The 26,988-nt window shown below is 43.4% G+C and overlaps 2 protein-coding genes across 2 annotated transcripts; one reads left to right on the top strand and one right to left on the bottom strand.

Moving 5' to 3' along the window:
* Positions 1–598: 598 nt before the first annotated feature.
* LOC135698588 (M protein, serotype 49) lies at positions 599–22,038 on the bottom strand. Its single transcript, XM_065218634.1, has 5 exons — positions 21,712–22,038; positions 21,091–21,361; positions 7,967–8,502; positions 7,610–7,674; positions 599–887 (listed from the first exon to the last, which is right to left on the bottom strand). Exons 1-5 carry the CDS (start codon positions 22,036–22,038, stop codon positions 599–601), a joined length of 1,488 nt encoding a protein of 495 aa, XP_065074706.1.
* Positions 22,039–22,299: 261 nt separating this feature from the next.
* On the top strand, positions 22,300–22,665 carry Cby (Chibby). Its single transcript, XM_065218624.1, has one exon. It carries the CDS (start codon positions 22,303–22,305, stop codon positions 22,663–22,665), a length of 363 nt encoding a protein of 120 aa, XP_065074696.1. The 5' UTR covers positions 22,300–22,302.
* The last annotated feature ends 4,323 nt before the right edge of the window (positions 22,666–26,988 follow it).

The following is a 26,988-nucleotide window of genomic DNA, read 5'->3' as shown; positions in this document are numbered from 1 at the left end:
GCAGCAGCAGGAAGTTCTCTATCTTTACTCCTAGTCCGGAAAAGTACTCTCACGCACTTCTAACATTATTGTGCTACTGCAGGAGGAGAAAAAGTTGGTCTTTCTTCGTGCTACAGATAGCTGAACGACGAACAGGTCGATTTTACGGTGATGATGAGGATGATGGTGATGATGATGAGGATGAGACATTAGAGCAGTTCCGCCAGTTTCGATCGAAACTGAATAGTCATTTTGCCAATTCATTCTCACAACAGCTTTTGTCACTGTCACGAAATGAAAATGAAGAGATGTCACGTCGCTGGAGTATTTTCAGTATTTTCGAAGCTAAAGAAAACGTACAGCAAATTTAAAAACTCAGTCAAAATGGTTCTACATTTATTTGAAAAACACACAATTCAAGTCCGTAGCGGTTTCGACCATCCCAACCGCCATCAATCACTTGCAAAGAAGTGTAATCTCGACTCATTCCCATTCAGAGCACGGCCGCCCCCTCCTCGAGCAAGAAGGAACCGCAAAAATTCACGATGCAACTTGGCTGGGACATTGGAAGAAGACATTGATGATGATGATGATGATGATGCAATTCCTTCTCCTACATTCAATCGGCCCCACCGCCGAAAGTTGGCAGAAGCTGCGGTGGTAGTGTCGCCGTCCTCAGGACCACCTCGGTGGGATCTGGCGGCGGTGTATCCGCCGGTACCGCCCGCAATAGCTGATCCCTTAATTGATTGTTTTCCGCCTTGAGCATGCAATTTTCCCGCCGGAGAGCTTCCAGCTTCCGCTGCAATCCATCGGTCAGTGTCAGCATTTCGCTCTTCCAGCGGTCCGTGAGCTGTTCGTTCGTGTCCAGCAATTGCTTCAGCTCCTGTTCCCGGGCTTGGCTAGTTCTTTGGGGAAGGGAACAGGAACAGAAACAGAAAAATGTAGATCGTGATGTTTGGGAAGAAAAATGAAAGCAAAAAGCAAGAGATGGAAAGGATATTAGCTTGTGGTTAGGCGCGATTTCGACGGGGATGAATTCAGCTTATCATCTATATGCTATTTCCAAACTACCCAATTTGAGTAGAATCCAATCGATGTTCTTCATTTGTCCACTTCAACCAAGTTTGTTTACTAATTTTTGAGTAGCTTCACTTTTGACCGATATGGGTGAATCCTGGTCAAATTTGGGTAGTTTGGAAATAGCGTGCTGCCCATAATATACAATGAGTGCAACCCTGTCAAAGCACGATGCAATAGAGAAGACTATAGTGGGGCGGTAGCACCGTGCAATCAACAAAGAAGGATGGATAGTGCAATATTTGATGAGTATCAACCTCGAGGGCTATCGGGGTCGTTTTTGCTCTGCTGATAGTACCAACCGACCGAACCCGGAGCGGCCATCATATTACGTTGAAATGAGTTCATAAAATCTAACGATGCAATAACACATTTTATTCAATAATTTCACCGTTCTATCGTCGTTTCGAGACGATCGTCAGCAGCAGGGGGCCGGCCGAAACGATGTGAGTTCATTTTTCATCCGTTTGAAATTGGCTTCTACAAATTGGATGACATTGAAGCCAAGTATTGCGATGTTCCAAAAAAGCTTTTTATTAAATAATACTTGCCGTGCAAACCTGTGTGAGTGGCTGGCTGTGTTCAGCTTGCTAGCAAAAGTATTATTTTACTTCCATAACTGAACGGCATACAACCTAGCCAATCGAAGAAACTGTTGCACGCTATTTCAAACTACCCAAATTTGGGTAGAATTCATCCAGATCGATCAAAACTGAACCTACCCAAAAATGGATAAACTGTGTTGGGAGTGACAAGTTGTGAATAACAATTCTACCCAAATTTTGGTAGTTTTTAAAAAGCGTGTGATACGGCACGTCATGCAACAATGGCTGTCCCCACAATCATTAAATAAACGTGTTTTTGTATGCGTACGAAAGACATATTTCTACCAAAATAATAAATGACTAATGACATATCTTAAAAATGGGCCAGAATTGAACGAATAAGATCTGGATTTTAACAATTTCTTACCAAAACATTGCCAATTCAATCAAGCATTCGTAATAAATGCATTAAAAAGTTCGATCAGTCGATTTTGATCTGCTCAGGGCTGTAGGGTTTGTGGCTTTGGCACCACTGGAGCGAGTTTCTTATTTGAAATTATAGATCGATTCATGCTTCAGCAAAGATTTAGAAAACAATATTTTAAGCAATTTTGCTCCATATATGAGCGGTTCCACGACCCACGTAGACTCGCAAATCGTTTCGGATAAACAATTGTTTCCTTAGTTGTGTACGCGACTAACTTCTGAAAAGGGCTTATGTAAACATGGTGTCGGAGGTTTGGGCAGTGGAATCCGCGTGATTCAAGTGTGGAATTCGGGGTAATAAAATATGACTCGCGATTTTATTGTACTTAACTGAATTGCGTTTTATTTGTAACTGATCGATGGCAAAAACAAAGAGATAGAATAGGGTTACCAACTCTGTGACATCGCACTATATGCCCTGTGGGAACAAGGCGGTTCAACACTCCTCCTCGATGTTCAGGGTTGGCCGGCTGCTTCACTCCGGAGACCCAGCATTTCGGAAAACTTCCGAACCTTGACAGCTCCCAACGGTTTTGTCATTATGTCCGCGACCATGTTGTCCGTTTCGCTACTTCAGGATAATCTCCCCTGATGATGAAAGCTCTCTGGTGAAGTGATACTTAGTATCTATGTGCTTGGAACGACGGTTCTGCTTCTCCAGAGTAGCGAAATCCAAACAGCTTTTGTTGTCTTCCCAAACGATGGTTGGACTATGTTGTTCCTCGTTGAGCTCCTTCAACAGCCTACGTAGCCACACAGCTTCTTGTCCAGCCTCTGCCAACGCCACATATTCGGCTTCCATCGTTGAAGTAGACACGCATGATTGCTTACGACTTCCCCAGCTCACAGCTGCACCGCCAAGAAGAAAGACGAATCCGCTATTCGACTTCCGATCAGCAGTGTCACTTGCCCAATCGGCGTCGCAGAAACCCTCCAGCTTCAGGTTGCCAGCATCGAAGTACAAATTGCAAGTTACTGTACTGTACAATCTGTAGTCCACCGTTCCGCACAAGTACCTTACAATCCGCTTGAGTTCATTCCAATCCGCTTGCAAGGGGTTGTTGATCTTCCGGCTCAATATTGACATTGATGCTGCTATATCAGGCCTGGTATTGGTGGCAATATACAGCAGCGATCCGATCAAACGATGATACTCGACGTTGTTCGCCAAGCTCTTCGACTCCAATCTGCTCTTGTAGTAGCCAGTATCCATCGGAATAGTCGACCGTTTCGCCTCCTCCAAATCGTAGACCTTGGCAATCTTCCGGATGAAAGATGCTTGGTTGATTGAGTAAACTCCATCCACTCCTCGTTTCACACTGATCCCAAGAAAATGACGGATTACTCCCAAGGAAGTGATGTTGAACTTCTTCCTTAACTGCTCCTCAACCTTGCGGGTCTCCTCCTGCAGACGCCAAACGACGATCATGTCGTCCACGTATAAGAGCAGGTACATTCGCTCTCCGTTCCTCAGATCGTTGATGAACAAGCAGGCATCCGAGGCAAGGTTGCAAAGACTCATTTCAGCTAAAATAATGATTTTCGGAATAATAAAACCAAAAGATGGTATGATGGCATGTTTTACTTGTAACTTACAAGAAGCGGTTACAAAGTATGCGTTGGAAACATAAAACCTGTAAATTTTGCTTTCTATGAGTCACAATCAGCGATTTGCTGATCGCTGAGTGAGTGAGTGAGTGAGTGAGTGAGTGAGTTTGTGAAAAATCGCTGATTGTGACTCTCATGAAGTGAAATAAACAGGTTTAATATGTCAAACACATTCTTTGCAACCTCTTCTTGTATCCTACCAATTCAAAATTTGATCATGGCATCTAATTATTTCATAATTTAGAAAAACATTGTTTTAGCTGAAATGAGTCTTTGCAACCTTGATCCGAGGCAGACTGTTGGAACCCAATGCTAATGAGGAAATCCTTTATAGTATGGTTCCAAACCCGAGCGGCCTGCTTCAGGCCATAGATGCTCCGGTTTAGCTTGCAGACCCAGTCCTTCTTTCCGGGAACTTCAAAACCGGGTGGCTGAGTCATGAAAATCTCCTCCTTCAACTGGCCGTAGAGGTAAGCACACTTAACGTCAATATGCCTCACCTCCATCTTCTTGCTGCTCGCCATAGCCAGTAGTACCCGGAATGTTTGTTGCATCGTAACCGGCGCGAACACTTCCTCGAAGTCACGCCCGAATCGCTGAGAATAGCCTTGCGCTACAACCCTGGCCTTGAAGCGCACAACTTGACCATCCGAATCCTCCTTCTTCTTAAACACCCATCGACTACCAACGGGTTCGCGCCCCGCAGGAAGCTTCATCAACGCCCAGGTATCATTTTCTTCCAGGGAACGCATCTCCTCCTTCATCGCTGTCAGCCATTTCTTCTTGTCAACGGAAGCCATCGCTTGCTAGTACGTCGTAGGTTCTTCACTGCATTAGGTAGCTAGGCTAACCTCACCTACTGCATAGTCGTTCAGCCGCTGCGGAAGAACACCCCGCGTCCTTCGTTGCGATCGGCGCAGGCCACTAGCTTCTCCTCCTGTGGCTTCACCGTCCGTATCTCCCGCTGAATCGCTTTGCTCATCTGATCCGGAATAGAAAGATTCATCGCCGTCTTCGTTATCTTCTTCATCCTTATCCGGGACCACTTCCGGAATCAAATCCTCTTCGGTTCGGCCGATCACGACTTCAACATCCTTTGAGCCGCAATCTCCTTCTGAACGGATCTCCGCTCCCAGTTCCAGAAAGTGAGCGTCTCTGCTAATAGTCAACCGTCGAGTCTCCAAATCGAGGAACCGATACGCCTTGGCTTGGCTACAGTAGCCAATGAAAATCATCTTCTTGGTCTTGCTCTCCAGCTTTCCCCTCTTCTCGCTTGGGATGTGGACATAGGCCTCGCATCCGAAAACTTTCAGATCCCGCATCACTGGCTTACGTCCGAACCAGCGTTCGAACGGCGTCCGGTCGACGGAACGGGATGGCAGCCGATTCTGGAGAAACGTCGCTGTCAACACTGCCTCACCCCAGAATTCCTTCAGAAGGTTGGCATCGATCAGCATACACAATGCCATTTCTTGGAGGTAACGATTTCTTCGATCGGCTACCCCATTCTGCTGAGGGGAGTATGGGGTAGTGTACTCAGCTTTAATGCCTTCCTCAGCGAAAAAAACTTCGGAACTCGTTGTTTACGAACTCGCCACCGTTATCTGACCTTATCACCTTCGGTTTCCGGTCGAATTGGTTCTTAACCATATTCACAAATTCCTTGATCTTCCCAGGCACATCAGACTTATTTGCCAGAAGATAGACCGTAGCATATCGACTATAGTCGTCGATTAATGTGAGGAAGTATTTGTTTCCTCCTGGGGTGACGTGCTTGAACGGACCGCACACGTCCGAATGCACTAGCTCGAGTATTTCCGTTGCACGCCTCTGCGCTACCTTCGGGAACGACTGCCGGTGCAGCTTGCCTTCAAGGCAACACTCGCACACCAGCTTTATCCCGCAATCAACCACCTTCATCTGGGTGCCGAGCTCCTTTTTGTTGATCAGGTCCACCACGTCGTAGTCCCTGTGGCCAAAACGACGATGCCACGTATGCTGGCAGAAATCGGTATGCCGAGCAGTAGCAGCAACCATAGACCTCGCAGAACATCTCAACAAATACATCCCGTCGCACAGGTCGGCGACGGCCACCGTATGGCCCTTGGTATTTCGGATTCGACATCCATGTGAATCGAACACAACGGAAATATTCTTAGCTACTAGCTTACTTACTGACAACAGGCTACCTTCCAGATCTGGAACGAACAGGACATCTTGTACCTTCACCTCTTGATCCTTTCCGTTGCCGTTCACGCACAGCAGCATCCCGTTGCCGACGCCTGCAGCAACTGCCTTCTTCCCGTTCGCAAGAGTAACATCGACATGCACGTCTTCCACCAGCTCCGAGAAAAATCTCCTGTCGCCTGTCATATGCTGCGACGCGCCGCTATCGACGAACCAGTAGCTCTTCAAACCGATGGCAAAACAGCACTTCACCTCCTCGGCATCGGTGGTTTGACCTGCACTCGCCCAGAATAGTAGGGGTGCACCGGAATCCTGTGCTTGCTTCGCCTTTGGTCCATTGGAACTCCGGGCTTATTACAATGGAAGCAAACCTTTTCCGCAGACTTCGATTTCGCCATCGTCTTCAGTGCCTTGCTGTCATCGGAGCTGCGACCACGATCCATCCGCTTCTGGTATTCGTCTCGAAGTTTTGACTTTACCAGCTCCATCGTAATATCCTCGTCGGGGCGACTCTCGAGCGCAGTCACCAGGCCATTGTACGTTTCCGGAAGGCTTCTCAAAACCATGGCCACTTTCATCTCCTGCTCGAGCTCCAAACCAGCCGCCTGCAACCGATCAAAAAGCTCCTCGACGTCCAGCAGGTGCGATTCCATATCGCCTCCTTCGTGCAAATTCTTGTTTCATAACTTTTTGAGCAACGAAATCCGTGAAGTCACAGTAGGCCTTTTCGTGGTGCGTTTTCAACGCATTCCACATCGCACGCGCACTCGTTGCATTTTTGAGCAACCCTAGCTGATTGTCTTCGATGGTGAGACCGATGGTAGCTTTGGCCTTTTTATCCTCCTTCGTCCACTGCGCAGTGACAGGCTCGGGCTTGGCCTCGTCAATGACATGCCACAACTCCTCACGAGTAAGCAGCATCTCCATCCGGAACTTCCAAACGTTCCAATTCGTGTTGGAAAGTCTCAGGAACGAAAACTTCGCAGCGTCCGCCATCTTCCTCCACCTCGAGAAAAAAAAATCCTCGTGCGCGCGACTGACCGAAAACTTAAAACGCGTAAAACTCGGAACTTCCCGATTGTCCGCACGAAAAAACTGGGCCCATAACCTGTCGGAGGTTTGGGCAGTGGAATCCGCGTGATTCAAGTGTGGAATTCGGGGTAATAAAATATGACTCGCGATTTTATTGTACTTAACTGAATTGCGTTTTATTTGTAACTGATCGATAGCAAAAACAAAGAGATAGAATAGGGTTACCAACTCTGTGACATCGCACTATATGCCCTGTGGGAACAAGGCGGTTCAACACATGGCACGCATAAATACAAAAATACATATCTCCAGAAAGATTTGCATGAACAAGATGGTGTCTTCGGCAAAGTGGTGTAGGATTACTGTATCTTTCTAGAATAAATATACACTGAAAAAAAATTGCCAAATTTGCTCATCGCTGAGTTCCTGCACTTTTGGCGATTATGAGTGAACTAAACTCAAATTTGGGTCGTTCTCATTCGCCGTGTAGGTATATCAATCAATCTGTAAATCCATCCCCTTGAAAATTCTCCAATCTCTAGAACTAATATTGTTCCACCATTGCTTCGTAAATCCTTATATCAATTCTCCTTCGCATATTAATAGATCGATGAAAGAAAGCAGACGGAAAAACTACCACTGGAAAAACGAATCGAAAATAGATAATAATTTTCATTCCCACTGCCACTTACTTGCTGATTTCACGCTCCTTCGTTGTCGTCTTCTGAAAGGCTTCCAATTTTAATTCCATTTCAATCTGCAACGAAAATAATAACAAATTCAACAATTGAAGAAGTGAAGAATAAAAACAACGCTTCGCAGAGAGTGCTGGCCGGAAGGAAAACACGTTAAATTGCCATAAAGTCTGCTGAAGACTGAGCCGTCACGTCGTCGTTCTCGTCGAGAGCTTTTTCTTGTTTCGTGTTCGCTAATTAAATTGAATTTTTCCTTCTAAACTCCCACCTCTCACAATATAAAACACAAAAACACCTTTTTATATGGCTAGAACGGTGGGGTGGGTGTGGTGCGAGGGGAGGGGTAACACTTACTATCAATTTGGAGGCCGCGTGGAGGTCCGCATTGAGATTCTGGTTCGTCACAATCAGACTCTTGAACTTGTCCTCGAGCGCCCGGGCCCGGCTTTCCGATTGGCCGGTTCTCTGCTGCTGCTGTTCCAGCGAACCTTTCAAGTGCTCTAGCTGCCGCTCCAGGGCGGTAATCCTATTTTCGTAACCCACTTTCAGAGCGTTCATTTCGTGTTCCACCTTCCGGGCGGCCTGCTCCATCACTTGCCCGATGGTGGATGCGAGAAAATCGCACTCCTCCCGGACGCCCCGCTCCCGTGCCGCCACCGAGTTCTTCTCCTCGATGGCCGTATCGGCAATCTGCAGGGCTTCCTGCACTTTGATCAGGGCCTGATTCTCCCGGCTCATATGTTGCCGCGCTAGAGCGTTAGCCTGATCCAGAAGCGCCTCAAGTTCGGCTTTCCCCCGCATGGCTTGCTCCAGATCGGTGCTTAGACGCGATTCGGCCGTACGACGCTCGTCCACGGTTGCCTGCAGCTGCTGGTGTTCCGATTGCAGGGCTGGGACCGATGCGATATGTGTGATGTGCAACAGCAGCAGCAGCAGCAGCAGCATCAATGCGATGAAGGGGATTAGAGAGCGATGAAACGAGAAAATACGGCTTTCATTAGCATGCATGACACTTCCCTTCACAAAGTTTATAATTGATCAGCCTGGGATAGTCGGAGACTGCGATATGAGGTTCGGAAAATGACGACGTTGAGTGAATATGGGGAAAAATGTCATTGAGCAGGGCGAGATGTTCACGTGTCTTAAAATTCTGTTCACGGAAAACAGCTCAAGGGCAACTTTTGCCTCATCATAATTATACAGGGAGCGAAATTCCTATAAGCGCATGGATGTTTTTCAAAATTATTTATTTACTACTGCATAAGAATGTTACACATCAATGTTGATGTTTTACATGGCTGATGCCTGAGATCAGCAAAATCACGGCTGATTTTAAACTTAGCTGATTTTGAGGTAACAAAAAACCAAACGGAAAATCAATAGCTTGGTATTACAGTCAAAGTAAAAAACGGACATCCACCGCCATTTTAAAATCCAAATGGCAGACCAAAATCAAATATGGCAGCCCCGGACAGGAAATATGCATCTTCACCAATGATATTGAAGGTATTTACATTGTGTTACCCCTCACCATACATAAACTTTTATGGCACTTATATGTGCATGACGGCCCTTCTGGCAACACTATATGTTTAATGTGTACATAACAACAACAATAGTAAAGTTTCGTCTGTTCTTCCGTGAAGTGCCGTGCGTATTTATTTTTGATCCTTCCGAAGCCAATACGTGTGTCCCCGCTTGCGCCCCGTGAAAACTCTGTCCGCTTCGGTCCTCCCACAGATATAGGGATTCTGTGGAATGGGTTTGATAAGAGCTGCCATTTTGGAAATCAAGGGGCCGCCATATTGGATTTTGGTCCGCCATCTTGGGTTGAAATCCACCATTTTAATTTCATCTGGCATGTTGACTTGAATTTCAGAATGCTCCAAACCCTAGAATTTCACATATCTTCTGATTTTGATCTTGATTGATATTGATGCTGGTTGATTTTGGGAATCGAAAATCACGGCTGATATGGGTCGAAAATCACGTGTGATTTTCGTGGTGATGATGGCTTGTGATATTGGTGCCTGTGATTTTTGGTGATATTGATCTTGAAAGATTGCTGATTTTGATTTTCTGATCTTGATTTTAGCCAACACTGGTTCCTAGTCCCATCAGGCCTGTTTAGAGAATGACCACCTTGGTGGGATTGGTTTGAGTTTCATATGTAGTAGGTCCATTTTATGCTTAATATGCTTTTGGGCAAAATAATGCTTCAACAGCAATCAAACATATGCTCTAGCGAGGGGGCTCTGCAGCGAAGTCTCTCGAGAGGTAAACCCTCTTTTAGGTGCGTGAACTCTAGAGCACATTATATTCATTTCTCTAGAGAGAGTGATTTTAGTTTCCACCACAGAAGTTCTCATTAAGCGCTCAGACTTGTGAAGAGCTTTTAGTGGGTTGGTTTATTTCCTTTAAATTCCGTTATAATTGCTTATCTTTTGACAGATACGCGTATTTCGTCTACTACTTGCAGACTTCATACTCAACACCACTTGGCTTGTCGTGTTCTCACAGTGGATGCAATTCTAGAGAGCCGAGAAGGCGTCGAAACAAAAGGGGAGAAGAGATCGATATTACGCTATCATAACGATCGACGTCAAGAATGCGTTCAACATCGGATATTCATAGAAAGTCGGATATTCATCCCGAAGCAAAAGTATTTATATCAGAAATGTTAGACCAGAACATACTAGACCACGTCAGAACAAAGAAGCAAATCGCTGATGTTCTTACTAAGGCGATACCGACTGTGAAGCTAGATGAAGCAATGAAGACCCTCGGAATTCAATAATTCACCATTAAGGGGCAATGTACCTTATTAAGGTGATTCCTTGTAGAGTCCACAAATGGCCGCCACGTAGGCTATGCATGCACTTCCACTTCGAATTTTCAATTACACAAATCTCGAAAATCGGTGCCCCATTCCACCTGAAATTGCTACTTCATGTATGATGCAGTGCAGCAAACGTGGAGAAACAATTTGAATGTTGCACGTGCCGTAGAAGCTGATATTTCAGTGCTAACATTTGAAAACGGCACAAAAGCCATTTGTAAACAAATGGTTTGTGGGCCCTTTACTCACTACTTGAAGTACACCCACGCGACACAACAGCAACATCGGGTAGGGGAAATTTTCCCCTTCCTGACGATGCTGTTGGTTTGCGTGGGCGTTCTTCGAGTAGCGAGTAAAGGGCCCACAAACCATTTGTTTACAAATGGCTTTTGCGCCGTTTTCAAATGTTAGCACTGATTTGTGCACTTAATGTTTCTAGGTGGTTCCGAGAATAAGGATGTCACAGTGATTCACTTTAACTGAATTATTGTAGATAGCAGTAAGCCATAATAATAATAAAATAGCCTTTGTCATTCGCAACCCAAACCTCTTCCGAGTCAGACCAACACACTTATGTCGTTTTCTATTTTGCTACACTACACCGGTGTAGTGTAAGCAGCAATAAGCGCGAGTCATTGATAGCTCATCATCATTTGTTTGTAAACAAAGGTGCAATCGATAGCTACACCCTGATTTTTTTCAGTTTTTGGCGGTGTAGCACCGGTGAACTTATTTTACGAGTGACGGAATCCGTCTTTGACATAAAAGATGAGACGTAAACAAACATGTCATGTAATATTAAGTGCTCCGAGACTGAATAGTTCGTTGCTCGACGAAAAGTACGTTTGATTGAGCCATGTTTCGCGTCTGTCATGACTCAAATTTATGTCAAAATTTACGCTCGTATATGTCAGAGCACCTAAATTTACATGATTTTTTTTAAGTGTGTACTTTTATCACAAAACACCCCCCCTCCCCCCTTTGACTTTAGTTTTTTTTTTTGTAAAGAAAGCTCAATTAATGTTTTAAAATTTAGTGATAAGTATACACTGGAGTCGCTTTTTACGCGGTTTTTTTTTACACGGTTTTTTTTTACGCGGTTTTTTTTTACGCGGATTTTGGAATTTACGCGGTTTTTTTTTACGCGGATTCCGGAATTTACGCGGTTTTTTTTTACGCGGTTTTTTTTTACGCGGGACGTATCACCCGCGTAAAAAGCGACTCCAGTGTAAACTGATATTTTTTAAATTTTTGTTGATTTTCTAAATTTATCTAAATTGCATATGCTTAGTCAAATAACAGTTTATTTGAAATCTACGCATCATTTTTGATATATTAACTTTTTTCCTGATTCCAGCTGCAACAAGGGGTATTCAACTCTGCACATCTCAATCTGTGTCGAGAGGTTTATCTCTGCCAAAAGCTGTGCCAAGCGTTGAGCCGAACGTGCCGAAGTGCCGCAATCAAGGTGTCAGTCTCAGTATACCATAAGTTTAGCAACCCTGCACTTATGACTTTTGAGATTGTTTGTTTACAACTTCCAGCTCTCGTGCACGGAGAACCAAAACTACCCAACGGTTGAGTTCTTTAGACTTACTTTTGAGTTGATGCCTCTCACTTGCTCTCTAGTTGTTGTCAAAAACGAAAGGAGCAAAACAACTCAAAGTGCACAGCACAACTATCGTGCATATTTTAATTTAATTCTAATCGAGTCGATTTAACATCATATACGATTTAATCTGAAATAACAAATTCATTTTGAAAAGTCTTACGATGTAATCCGATTCAATTTGTGATACAGTACGACGGAAAAATGAGTCATCGTATATAAGTCGGAAATTTTTATTCTATACGACTTAACTTAAGGGGGTATTCCCAATCTTTTGCCTTTTTTCGGCCTGTTTCTCAATTAATTTTTTTTTTTAAGGAAAATGAATAGTAATGCGCCTAACTCTTTGGGATTCTTGTTTATTGAACATTAAAGTTTACAAATAAATTTTTTTTTTTACATAAAAAAAGACATTATTGACGTCACAAAATGGCGACAAACAGACCCCTGTTCGCCGCAAACGCCTGGACGGGCGAAGACTTTTCTCTGGAACGGCTTCATCTGAAACAGATTTCGTGATGAAATTAATAATCTGCATAAGATTCTCTGGAGCTTCTCCCGTTGGCAGTAAAAAATCTTGCAAATTGACAAAATGGCGGCCATATGAAAAAACAGGCTTTTTTAGCCCGCTTTTTTGCAACTTTAAGGTGCTTCAAACAATGTTAAATGTTAATATTTATGGCTGAAAGTGGGAGAAGCTCCAAAAAATTTAATAAGGAACAAAATGCGCAAAGATTCAAGTCAATATCTCTTATAGTTTCTGAGAAAAATCTTCGCCCGATAAAAAAAATGTGGTTTCGAGAAAAACGCGTTTAAAGTTTTGACTTTAGTTAAAACCATTTGGGGGTTCTTACCATTAGTCAGCTATGCCAAGACACCGAATACGCTGATCGGAAAACAGCTTGGGGGGATGAAAGTATATAGTCTAAAGTAAAAAAAAACGTGAAAAAAAAAATTTGATTTTTTGAAAAAAAAAAAAAGATTGGGAATACCCCCTTAAACATAATGTGAGGTATGCCATTCTTTTATGCGATTTTGACTTAAACTGTAGCAATTTACGATACTGTGTGTACATTGTTATACGACTTCTGGTTGTCTGGGTTTCTTACCCACACAAATCCCAACAATCCCCCCGCTGATCTCCTCTGCATAAAAACAATCCTGCAAGCATACCCTCGCTTGTCTCAACAAATCCAACAAAACCCTTCCTCCGATCAAATACACACATAGCCCGGCAATAAGGATCCGGCAATAAGAGATACCGGCAATAAGGAATCCGGCAATAAGGATTCCTGACTGTACACCGCTTTTTCCTTGACCAAACAGATCAACCGAGAGTGGAATTGCGCTATCCTGCAGTGAATTGGAAGCGCGTGTGGCTTAACATCGGAAACAGAAGACTCTCTTCAGCCCAGCGTAGTAGCTGGTATTTACTCGTTAACGAAAAGATAGAGCACAGACTGTTATGGCACACTATTCGACGAGTAAACAACGAGCAGTGCCTACACTGTAATGGAGCAATAAAAACATTGAAGCACAAATTATGTGAATGTCCACGAGTGACGCCGGCGTGGTCGCACCTGCAGAGAACGATATCAACAATCCTTAACATCCCACTGCGACCTAGCAAGAAGTACAGTCGACTTGTTTCGCGCTCCGGTATTTCGGAAGTTTTCTCGGTATTCGGTTGGTTTAAATTATCAGTTTTTTCTCGCTTAGTGATTACTGGCATAGTACCCGGCTAAACAATCATCTGAAAGTGAGTTTTTCTGAGAAAAAAGTGCGGTTTTCGGCGTCATCGGAAAGAAAATTGTTCACTTGCAATTGGATATTCGCAAATCAATCTGCGCTTGATCGGTGCGTGATCACGCATACCTGCACACAGATCATCGTCATCGAGTGTCAGCATCTGCCTCCGCATTTATACCGGTCATCCATCATCGTGTGTCCAGCTGAGTGCCGAGCCTCATACAAGCACACCACTACAAAGATCGCCCGCACACGCGCATCGAAGGTCACCCACGCTGCGCGTCGCTCCGCTGCTGCTGTGTAATCACTCGGTGGTAGTAGTATAGCAGATAAGTTTTTTTCCTGTTTCTTTCTCTCGCCCATCAGTTAAATTTAATTTTGTGTTTCTGTATTTGTAGTTTTTTTTTGTTTATTGTGTCTGTGTGGTTTTAAGCATCGTTTCAGTGGTAGAGCGTTTACCGCTCCCACTAGTACGGCAATATGAACGTCTCGTCAGAAGACGATATGGACATTTTGTCGGAAGATGACACCAGTTTGCCAATCGATGGCAAGAAAAGACGAAAACGTCCTGTCATTCATGGTTCGTCTCAGAAAAGCCCCCGATCGCGAGCCTATCCAGATGACTCGACTGGGCCATGGGTTGTCTACTTTCAGCCCAAAAACAAACCTTTGAACTTGATGCAAATTTCCACTGATCTGACGAAGCGATACTCGGCCGTGACCGAAATCACGAAGGTTAGGCATAATAAACTTCGTGTTGTCGTTTCTAACCTGAAGCAGGCTAACGAGATTGCTGCCTCCCAGCTCTTTACGATTGAGTACAGGGTTTACATACCAGCTCGTGATGTGGAGATCGAAGGTGTGGTCACCGAAGCGAGTCTGACCCCCGAGATCTTGGAGAAGCAGGCGGTTGGCCGTTTCAAGAACCCCTTGCTCCCCCCGGTGAAGATACTGGATGTCCAAAAACTGGGCTCAGTATCTGTCAGCGAGGGTAAAAAGAGTTTTACCCCTACAGACTCGTTTCGCGTGACCTTTTCTGGTTCAGCCCTTCCTCAGTACATCGAGTTGGGAAAACTTCGGCTACCTGTGCGCTTGTTTGTTCCTCGGGTCATGATCTGCCAAAACTGCAAACAGTTGGGACATACGGCCTCTCACTGTGGCAGCAAGGCACGCTGTTCCAAATGCGGGGAGAAGCACGAGGATGGCGCCTGCACAGTCACGGCACCAAAATGCGTGTACTGCAAAGGATCTCCTCCTCATGGTCTCTCGTCGTGTCCGGTGTACAAACAACGCGGGGAAAAACTAGAGCGCTCTCTTAAAGAACGTTCCAGGCGGTCTTTTGCAGAAATGCTTAAGACAGCCAAGCCATCGACCAACGAAACAAATCCCTTCGCTCTTTTGTCAGATGACGAGTCTGGCTCTGACTTGGCTGAGGAGGGAGTTTCTTTCAGTTTTCCGGAAGGTTCTGCCCGGAAACGAAAACGCATCCGTTCGCGGAAAGTTGCAGATCAAGAACCCCAAATCAGCTTGCCCAAATCAAGGAGTGGTGGAAAAAAGGAGACTTCTACTCCTCCTGGATTCCGCAGAATTGATTATACCCAGGATTTTCCACCTCTCCCGGGGACATCCAAAACCCCCGATGCCCCAATTTTCAGAACACAAACCGCTTCTTCATCTGGGTTGTTCTCATTTGATAACATTGTGGACAGTATCCTCAATTACCTCGATATTTCTGATCCTCTGAAAAGCATTGTTCTGGCAATGCTTCCTACTGTGAAAACCCTCTTGAAGCAGTTGACATTGAAGTGGCCCCTCCTTGCAGCAATCATCTCCTTCGATGGATAATTTTCCAAACGAGGTCGGGGATTTGATCACTGTTCTACAGTGGAATTGTCGAAGTCTTATTCCTAAGATTGAATCGTTTAAGTTTTTGGTTCACAATAATGATTGTGATGCATTTGCTCTGTGTGAAACTTGGCTCTCTTCAGATATCGATCTTCCTTTTCATGATTTTAACATTATTCGACTGGATCGTGAGGATTCGCGTGGAGGAGGAGTACTTTTGGGGATCAAAAAGTGCCATTCCTTCTATAGAGTGAATCTTCCACAATTTCCAGGTATTGAAGTTGTCGCATGTCAGGCTTTTGTTAAAGGCAAGAGCCTTTGTATTGCTTCTGTGTATATTCCTCCCCGAGTTTCGATTAGTCAAAAACAACTTTCAGATATCTGTTCAGTTCTTCCTACTCCACGGTTGATTATGGGAGATTTTAATTCCCACGGTACAGGCTGGGGGGAACTGTATGATGACAACCGTTCTACTTTGATATATGACCTCTGTGATAACTTCAATATGACAATTCTTAACAATGGAGAAGTAACACGTCTGGCTGGTCCATCCTCAAATGGAAGTAGATTAGACCTCACACTTTGCTCTAATTCATTATCGTTGGATTGCACGTGGCATGTGATCCAGGATCCCCACGGTAGTGATCACTTGCCGATCGGCATTTCGATTGCCAGTGGGTTCAATTCGTCGGAATCCGTTAACGTCGCGTACGACCTCACCCGTAATATCGATTGGACAACGTTCAAGACCGCGATAGATGAAGCCGTGTCGTCGGTAGAAGAGCTTCCACCGTTGGAGGAATATAACTTCCTCTCCAATCTGATCTTGGACAGCGCGCTTCGAGCTCAAACTCGGCCGGTTCCAGGAACGTCTTTTCGTAGGAAACCTCCTACCCCTTGGTGGGACCAGCAATGCACTGAGGTTTATCGTAAAAAGTCCGACGCGTTTAAGCTTTTCCGGAAACGCGGAACACCCGAGTATTTCGAAGCGTACTCGACTCTTGAACACGAACTCAAGAGCCTCATCAAAGCCAAGAAACGTGGATACTGGCGGCAATTCGTGGACGGTTTATCGCGCGAAACGTCGATGAATACGCTTTGGAAATCGGCGCGAAGGATGCGTAACCGGTCTTCAAACAACGAGAGCGAGGAGTACTCGGATCGGTGGATTCTCAAGTTCGCGCGAAAAGTATGTCCTGATTCCGTGCCGGCACAGATGATTCCTCGCGAAACGACGAATTCGGTAGACGAGATCAGCCAGCCTTTTTCAATGCTGGAGCTCTCACTCGCGCTCCTTTCGTGTCGCAATTCGGCTCCGGGGGCTGATAGGATCAAGTTCGACTTGTTGAAGAACCTCCCAGACGTCGCTAAGAGGCGCATGTTGAACTTGTTTTGTCAGCTCCTAGAGCTCAATATTGTTCCGGATGATTGGAGGCAAGTGAGAGTTATAGCCATTAAAAAGCCTGGAAAACCCGCGTCAGATCATAACTCGTATCGTCCCATCGCAATGTTATCGTGCATTCGAAAATTGTTGGAGAAAATGATCCTTTTTCGCTTGGACAAATGGGTTGAGACGAACCACCTACTCTCAGATACTCAATTTGGTTTCCGTAGGGGCAAGGGAACGAACGACTGTCTCGCGTTGCTTTCCACTGAAATTCAGTTGGCTTTTGCTAATAAAGAGCAAATGGCTTCTGTCTTCTTGGATATTAAGGGGGCTTTTGATTCAGTATCGGTTGAAGTCCTTTCAGACAAACTCCACGCTTGTGGCCTTTCTCCATTAATTAATAACTTTTTGTACAATTTGCTGTCAGAGAAACATATGAGCTTTTCTCATGGAAACTCTACAGCTTCTCGATTTAGTTACATGGGTCTCCCCCAGGGCTCATGTTTAAGCCCCCTTTTGTATAATTTCTACGTCAGAGAAATTGATAATTGTCTAAGTGACAACTGCACGCTGAGACAACTTGCAGATGACGGAGTAGTGTCTATGACAGGGCCCAGAGAGGCTGACCTGCAAGGACCCTTACAGGATACCCTAGACAATTTGTCTACTTGGGCTATTCAGCTAGGTATCGAATTCTCCACGGAGAAAACTGAGTTGGTTGTTTTTTCTAGGAAGCATAGCCCAGCACAACCGAAGCTTCAACTTTTGGGTAGGCCGATCACTCATTCCATGTCTTTCAAATATCTTGGGGTCTGGTTCGATTCCAAATGCACCTGGAGATCCCACATTGAGTATCTGAGACGAAAATGCCAACAAAGGATCAATTTTCTCCGAACAATTACCGGAACGTGGTGGGGAGCTCATCCGCAAGATCTTCTAACGTTGTACCGAACAACGATTTTATCGGTTTTAGAGTACGGTAGTTTTTGCTTCCAGTCGGCGGCTAAAACTCACATCATCAAACTGGAACGTATCCAGTATCGTTGTCTTCGTATCGCGTTAGGATGCATGCACTCGACTCATACGATGAGTCTCGAAGTGTTGGCGGGCATGTTGCCACTATCGGATCGGTTTTCGGAATTGTCCCACAGGCTCCTCACCCGTTGTGAAGCTATGAACCCACTGGTAATCGAAAACTTTGAGAAGCTTCTGGAGCTAAACCCTCAAACTCGTTTTATGTCATTGTACTACGTGTACATAACTCAGGATGTCAGCCCTTCACAGCATAATCCTCATCGTGTATGCTTCTCCGACTTCGGCAATTCAGTTAGTTTTGATTTATCCATGACGCGGGAGATTCGTGGAATCCCAGAACATCATCGTTCCATGATTGTTCCGTCAATTTAAGCTGCAAAGTTTGGCCAAGTTGATTCTGCAAGATCGTTCTTCACAGATGGATCACTAATAGAGTCGTCCGCTGGTTTTGGTATTTTTAACGAATTTCATAGCGCCTCTCGAATGCTTCAAGCTCCTTGTTCCGTATATGTTGCTGAACTGGCGGCAATACACTATACGCTAGAAACGATCGCCTCACTTGCACCAGATCACTATTTTATTTTTACGAATAGTCTCAGTTCTGTCGAGGCTATTCGATCCATGAGGCCGGTAAAGCACTCCTCGTATTTTCTCATGAAAATACGAGAGCTTCTGAGTGCTTTATCTTTAAGATCTTTTGTCATCACCTTTGCATGGGTCCCATCTCATTGCTCGATTCCGGGCAATGAGAAGGCGGACTCACTTGCTAAGGTGGGCATGCAAGGCAATATTTACGATCGACAGATCGCCTACAATGAATTTTTCTTCATTTATCGTCAACAGTCGCTCGCCAGCTGGCAAAATAAATGGAGTGAAGGGAGTTTGGGACGATGGCTATATTCGATCATCCCTAAGGTGTCGAAGAGTCCTTGGTTCAAGGGGTTGGATGTGGGTCGAGACTTCATTCGTATGATGTCTCGCCTCATGTCCAATCACTATTCGTTAAACGCTCACTTGTTCCGTGTTGGGCTGGGAGACAGCAATCTCTGTGAATGTGGACAAGGTTACCAAGACGCCGATCACATCCTTTGGTCTTGTGCTGAGCATCGTGGAGTCAGATCTGAGCTGTGCGATTCCCTTCGGGCTCGAGGTAGACAACCTAATGTTCCAGTTCGGGATATTTTGGCTAGACGTGATCTGGAGTTTATGAAACTCATATATGTTTACTTTAAGAATACTAACCTTAGATTGTAAGTTTGATTAACCTTGTGTTTAGTTGTTTGTTTTCAAAATGAATAGAAATAAGTTCATGTTTTAGGATTAATTAAATATTTGTATAATAAATCATATTTCAAACCTCCTTCTCCCTTTCCCCATCCAAAAAATTGTAAATCTCCACTAACCTCGAGACGACCGCGAGTAATCGGTTCAATTCCTTTAACTCTAGATTTAAGACATTAATCATGTATAATGCATCATGTTTATTCGATTGAGCCTGTACAAATAAATTAATAAAAAAAAAAAAAAAAACAATCCTTAACGGTCGGAGGAGGCTCTCTTTTGAGGACCTCATACATCCAGTTTTAAATAACATAGGCAGAAGACAAAAAATTGAAATTCTAAAATATTTTATTAATTACGTCACCTTTATCATAGGTTGTGATAACGCTGTAGACGTTGGCGAGTTAGGTTTTCATTTACAAGTTGCTATGTAATTAATTGCAGTAATTAGTTTTTAACACAATCAGGCAAATAAACTCAATTTCACAAAAAAAAATCATTTGGTCAGGTTTTCTCTATAGTATCATCGAATAAATTGATTTTTTTTAAATTCCCAATAAATTCCCTCGTTAGGTTTGTTAGGGAATGGATTTTGAAATGGAGTATTGACAGATAGTTTCAATTGAAGTAAACAAACCTTAGCAACGGGTAAACCGATTAAAAAATGTTCAACGCTCAACAGTGTTGCCGTTTTATATCATATGTTTCGTGTCATACGTATCAGCGTGTGCCTTAACGTGCCGTCATACTGTGTTTCGGTACAGTGGGCAGAGTTGACTCCCCCTTGAGCTGCTCTGAAGTTAATGTGATTTAAAAATATAATAATTATGAATTTTCAACATTTTAGACCATTTTTAAATGTTAGTCGCGATGTCCAGCAACAAAATGGTTTTTCCAATTGTTAATTAATTGACAAACAATTCATTCTCAGATATGGTGGCGCAGTGGGTTTAGGTTGTATTTGTATTAAACGTGGGTAGAGCTATTCCACATCCGCAGACAATATATGAGCAAGTTAAACGCGCACGCTTGTGGATTTGAGGAAAAACCTCAACATTAATTTATGAGATAGGTAAAGGAGTGTGCGTTTGACTAGTGCTGTCGTATTAGTGACCCTTTGCTCAATTTCAACTTCTATTCGCACTTAAGCTTTATGTTGATATTAGTATAACATTTCCACACTATTCAATTGTCAATTTTGTGGAAATTCTGATAAAAAATCATCTGCAAATGCAAGCATTTGATTAGAAATCTTTCAAAGTTCCAACAAGAATAAAGTGCATTGATCTTTAATCCACTCTTTGGTAATTTAAAAATTCCCCACCACTCTTCCACTCTTCCCCAAGCACTTCTCGAACAAACAAACAAAAAAAGCACACAACATTCAATCTCATCCAGCATGCTTCCCAGTGATCTGCAGCTAATAACAGAAATCACAAACAACAACCGGGTGGAAAATTGCCCAAAAAAAATGATGAACCAACAACGTCTTCTTGCTGCATCCCTTCGTACCCCCCCCCCCCTCCCCGCACCCACAGCTCGGTCATTTTCCCAAATTCGCCCGCTCGGTCTTTGATGTCGAAACTCGACCGAAACGCCCAAAACGAGGAAAATCAGTTTTCCACTCGTTCGAAAGCTTTCCCAGGCAGACAGGCGGGCAAAAACACAAATCGAAATTCGCACAACGGTGCGGGGGGGCAGGTATATTAAAGAGGTACACGGTAGATACATACCGGCCAAATCCCGCTCCACGGTGCGCAGTCGGTCCTGTTCCGCTGCACTGGCTACCTGCAGGCGTTTGTTTTCCTCCGTCCGCTGGGCGAGCTTCGTCCGTAGCGAGAGCAAATTTTGCTCCAGCAACTGCAGAGCGGCCGTGTACTGCTGTCTGAGGTCCCGGACGCTGCTCGGTTGTCGCAACTGTCTTCGATATTCGCCTATTTCCAGCTCGAGTATTTGGATTGTCTTCTGAGAGCTCTTCCAGAGGCTTTCCAGGGTATTTTTTTCCTACGGGATTATTTTTTTTTGTTTTGAGGGGATGGAAAAACACGTTAAGTGGGAACAGGGAAGTAGTAGTAGTAGTAGTACAGAATTTCGATGTCTGCTTGCTCTCGCAACGATAACAACCGGTGAAGGCAAGTGCTTCGTGGATTGTCTATGCCTAGAAGTGGCACTTGAGTGAGGAGTTGGACTCGGGGAAAAGACGAAAGTCGAGGCAAAATAACAGTCACCGATGGAAGAGTGTATTTTGAAGTACGTTTTGGACCCTTGTGGCAATACTTTTGCGGAAAAAAGGTTTAAATAAACGATTTAAATTAAAGCATTTTGATTGCTACAAATTCGACTATCCATCTCACCTCCCACACTATCTCCAGCTGGTTCTTTAAATTGCTAATCACTTCATTCGATATCCGTTTGTATTGTTCGGAATCAAAACCATCACCACTTTCAGCACCGGTTGCCTCATCTCCGGCGACCCCCAGCAAACCACCGACGGCCACATGATTGTTTTGAACTAATCGCCTCAAATTCGCTCTAATCTCTTCATGCTCCTTCTTGTGGCACTGAATTTCCCGTTGAATGCTCCGATACAGTTCATCGATGCTCCTAATCGGATCCTCCTTATTGCCTTTGTCAACGCTGTTCTCGGTCACTGCCCCATCACTATACTGCTGATTGGACATCACCCAGTTATAACGATCCGACTCTTTGTGGTCAACCGGATAAATAATGTTTCACATCCTGCTCGATTTGTATATGTTTGTGTTTACGAGCACCCTTAGCGCCATGGCAACGTGGTTTCGCATCGTTTGGCCTAGCAACGGCACACGTGCTCGTGCGCGCGACTCACCAATCACCCCCCCGCCGGAACGTTACAATCTGCCCTGCAGAACAAAGTTACCCTTCGATCGAAGCACCAGCACCAGAAGAAGAGTACGGAGTAGCAGATGCCAATTTTCACGAAAAAGTTCGCCCCGAAGGTGGCACCCCCGCGGACGGCAAGGTTGAACATTGGCTGCCCGCCGCAGCAGGAGGAACTGGACGACTTCAAAAACATCCGGCTGAACCTGTTGGATAAGCAGCTGTGCTTTGTCGACGGTGTTTGGATGAGCGGCATGGCGCTGGCAGCGGCATCGGGTGGAAGCGGGACAGCCCCGGCGTCGACCGCCGCCATCGATGATTTGCTCCGGATGAAACGGCGGATCAAAAGTCTGGAGCAGGAAAACAATCTGTACCAGGTAAAGTTGGACGTACTGCTGGATCTGCTGACGGAGAATGTAATTGAATTGAGTGCGGTAAAAGGTCAATAAAAGCGAGGTGTGCCGGCGGAGAGAGCTCGGAATTGGGTGTGTTCTTTCTTTCTTTCCCTAACCGGGGTGGTGTTGATTCGAGTTCTGTTTTGACAGGACAAAGTTTGGTTAAAAGAATGGAAAGTGGTTGAAGGAACAAATTGATGTCGGTTGAAGGGGTTTGGTTTAGTTTGGGGGGGAATGTTTCGAGTGTTTTTGTAATTGTAACTCAAAGAAAATGTTTGGATTGTGGAGATGGAAAGGCATTTTTTTTTTCGATGTGCAGTCAGTTGTTTCTAACTCAATGTCTAAGGAACGTGAAATGTAGAAGTTTGCATTGAAAGTGTTGGGAACACACAGTTAGAAAAAATCAGGTAAATTTAGGTGCTCTATGACTGACATATACGAGCGTCAATTTTGACATACAATTCAATCACAGCAAACGTGAAATTCAGCACAATCAACCGTACTTTTCGACGAGTAACGAACTTTTCAGTCTCGAAGCATTTAATTTTACATGAAATGATTGTTTATGTCTCATCCTTTATGTCAAAGATGGATTCCGTCACGTGTAAAATTATGTATTTTTAAGGCTCTGAACCATTTGGCGATTTTTTTTTTAACTTTTGGTTAAAATTTGACAGATGGAAAGTTATTGATTAACCCTGCTATCCGAGCATGGTTATTTCTGACAGACAAGAAGTTAAATTTTGACGACCATGGCTCGAAAACCGGTCGATCGACAGCACGGGGATTTTCGAACATAAGAAATAACTTTCGAAATGTCACTTTTAACCACGAGTTAAATTTAACTCGTGGTTAAAAGTGACATTTCGAAATTTATTTCTTATGTTCGAAAATCCCTGTGTTACCGATCGATCGGTTTTCGAGCAGAACTCAGCCACGGTTGTCAAAATTTAACTTCCTGTCTGTCAGAAATAACCACGCTCGGATACCAGGGTTAATCGATAACTTTTCATCTGTCAAATTTTAACCAAAAGTTAAAAAGATTCGACAAATGGTTCATATCCCAAGTAACAATTTCCAGTTGAAGAAACGCTTTTGTTTTGATTTTGTTCAGCTGCATGTTGAATAATAATTGCACAATGTGTTCACCACAACTTTTATAAAACCCTTGTTTACGCTGGTCTGGAGAACCTATACAACTGCAACACAAAGGTGTTGTCTAACGTATTCAGTAAAACGTTTACCCAAAATCAATTTCTTGTTGAAGAAACGCTTCCATTGTGATTTTATTCAACTGCATGCTGCATAATAACTGTACAATTTGTTTATTACAACTTCTGTAAAACTCTTGTTTACACTGGTTTGGAGAACCTGTTCAACTACAGCATTATATGTATACGCGGTATAGGAGTAGAAGCAACTTTTATTCAACGTTTATAGATACATATTTAAACTCAAGCTTTATTGTTTTGGTCAAAGCTTCAATACAACGTTTGTAGACACCTCCTAACAGCTGCTTCGAAATGTATTAGAGATTGAACTTGAGAGGCGTTTGTTACACTCTTTTATGACTCCTAAATAATCTTTATACAGCAAGCGGTGAAAAGCGTTTATAGCACTTTTTAATGACTCCTTAATAACCGTTGTGTAAGTACTCACAATATTCACAGATTAAAATTAGTTTAACAATTGTCGTGGTACGCCAAAATAATTGCTTGTACAGTTTTTATTAATTTAATTTATTTGTGCACATTGAAAAAATATGTAATTATGCCATAATTCACATTCTGTGATCATGGAGGAAGCAGTAACAAGCATCTGTTTAATCTTTGATAGATATTCTTTCAATTAATCTCTCTAATCATTAATTGAGAGAATTTATCTAGAAATGTTATCGTTGATTATATGATATATGTCTTAAATTAATGTTTGCATTTATTAATAACATCTATATATAATTTACCTCTACTCCACCAAAGGTTTCTCGAAGCAAGATTCGAACTCATGATCCCGGATTGCCAGCCGCTTCTGTTTCCATCTGCTCTATTCTTGAATACATATTTTGATCATATGAAAGAAGTATATCAAGCTCATCTTGAGTGACTTCCCAACAAACAATTTTAGCTGTAGATCAGCTTATACAGACAAAAATTAGCTGCATAAGGCAATTTTCAGCTGTATAAGCTAGTCTGCAGCTAAAATTGTTAGTTGGGTTCTCTTGTAGTCGAATAATCATTGCCTTATGGTCATATAAACGTGCCTATCACTTGTGCTATTTTTAGCAACAAAATTGTGGTTGGTGGTTGGTCGAACGTAAACAATCATTCAAGAGTGCTCCAAGCAGCTTTAGAAGCTTCTAACCAAAAAGGCAATACAACTACATTCTTATTCAACTCTGGAAGCTATTATTCAACGTTTGATAAACTCAGGTGTTTTATAAGAGCTCTCAATTGTTTGTTGGGTAGTCTAAGGCTGTGAACCATTTGCCGAGTTAAATTTAACTCGTGGTTAAAAGTGACATTTCGAAAGTTATTCTGTATGTTCGAAAATCCCTGTGCTGTCGATCGACCGGATTTCGAAAAGAACTCAGCCACGGTTGTCAAAACTTAACTTATTGTCTGTCAGAAATAACCACGATCGGATAGCAGGGTTAATCGATAACTTTCCATCTGTCAAATTTTAACCAAAAGTTAAAATAATTCACCAAATCAGTGTCAACATTTCAAAGGGGCGTAATTGCTTTTGTATACATTGGCTTTAACCGTCGATTTCTCGCGAACTAAAGCTCACCCCTCCAAATTAACAATGCTAGCTGGTAGAGGAAACATTTCTCTACTTGTTGGTTTCATTAATTTTCATGTGTGAGCTTTTATTCGCGAGAAATCGACGGCTAAAGCCATTGTTTACAAAAGCAATTACGCCCCCTTGAAATGTTGACACTGAAATGGTGAATTATTGCAGAAATTCGGGAAGAAGAAGAATACGATGCATGCGTGTTTTTGTCGATTCTAAACATACACATTTAGAAATAACTAGTTTTACATGTGACGGAATCCATCTTTGACATAAAATATGAGTTTACGGTTTAGCGACTTTGCAGTCAATTTAATTGTTTATAGGAAAGTTTGAACATACTGAGAGGTAAGCACATATCGTCGGTAAGAGACATGTGTGTGAGAAAATTTGCGAAAAAATCTAAGGGCACCGGTGGGATTCGAACCCACAATTCCCATTCAGTACACGGGTGCATTGCCAATTATACAACGGTGGACCTATGGTCTACGGATGTATTTGGCTAATGACATTTGAGTTGAGATGAATAACAAAACATGACATTTGAGTTGAGATGAATAACAAAAATGAGCTGTGTTTGTTCACATCGACTGATACTGAGTGGTTGCGGTACAAGCACATATCGTCGATAATAGACGATTGTTGTGTATCAGAGAACGCTTGCGCAAAAAGGCTAGGGTGGGGAACGGATTCGAAACTCAAATGTCATTAGCCAAATACATCCGTAGACCATAGGTCCACCGTTGTATAATTGGCAATGCACCCGTGTACTGAATGGGAATTGTGGGTTCGAATCCCACCGGTGCCCTTAGATTTTTTCGCAAATTTTCTCACACACATGTCTCTTACCGACGATATGTGCTTACCTCTCAGTATGTTCAAACTTTCCTATAAACAATTAAATTGACTGCAAAGTCGCTAAACCGTAAAATCAAAAAGTAAAAAGTAATTGATATTCATCAACTACGGCCCGGTGGTCGGAGGTGAGGCCGGCAGCTCAAAATGTTAGAGTCATACTGTACTGGACATATTTCAGCATGTAAGATGAATAACAAAAATGAGCTGTGTTTGTTCACATCGACTGATACTGAGTGGTTGCGGTACAAGCACATATCGTCGATAATAGACGATTGTTGTGTATCAGAGAACGCTTGCGCAAAAAGGCTAGGGTGGGGAACGGATTCGAAACTCAAATGTCATTAGCCAAATACATCCGTAGACCATAGGTCCACCGTTGTATAATTGGCAATGCACCCGTGTACTGAATGGGAATTGTGGGTTCGAATCCCACCGGTGCCCTTAGATTTTTTCGCAAATTTTCTCACACACATGTCTCTTACCGACGATATGTGCTTACCTCTCAGTATGTTCAAACTTTCCTATAAACAATTAAATTGACTGCAAAGTCGCTAAACCGTAAAATCAAAAAGTAAAAAGTAATTGATATTCATCAACTACGGCCCGGTGGTCGGAGGTGAGGCCGGCAGCTCAAAATGTTAGAGTCATACTGTACTGGACATATTTCAGCATGTAAGATGAATAACAAAAATGAGCTGTGTTTGTTCACATCGACTGATACTGAGT

This window comes from Ochlerotatus camptorhynchus, unplaced genomic scaffold, assembly GCF_037179485.1.
Source record: "Ochlerotatus camptorhynchus isolate MF236.1 unplaced genomic scaffold, CSIRO-AGI_Acam_v1.1 ptg000091l, whole genome shotgun sequence".
Taxonomy (NCBI): Eukaryota; Metazoa; Arthropoda; class Insecta; order Diptera; family Culicidae; genus Ochlerotatus; species Ochlerotatus camptorhynchus.
This window is presented reverse-complemented; position numbering and strand designations above follow the sequence as displayed.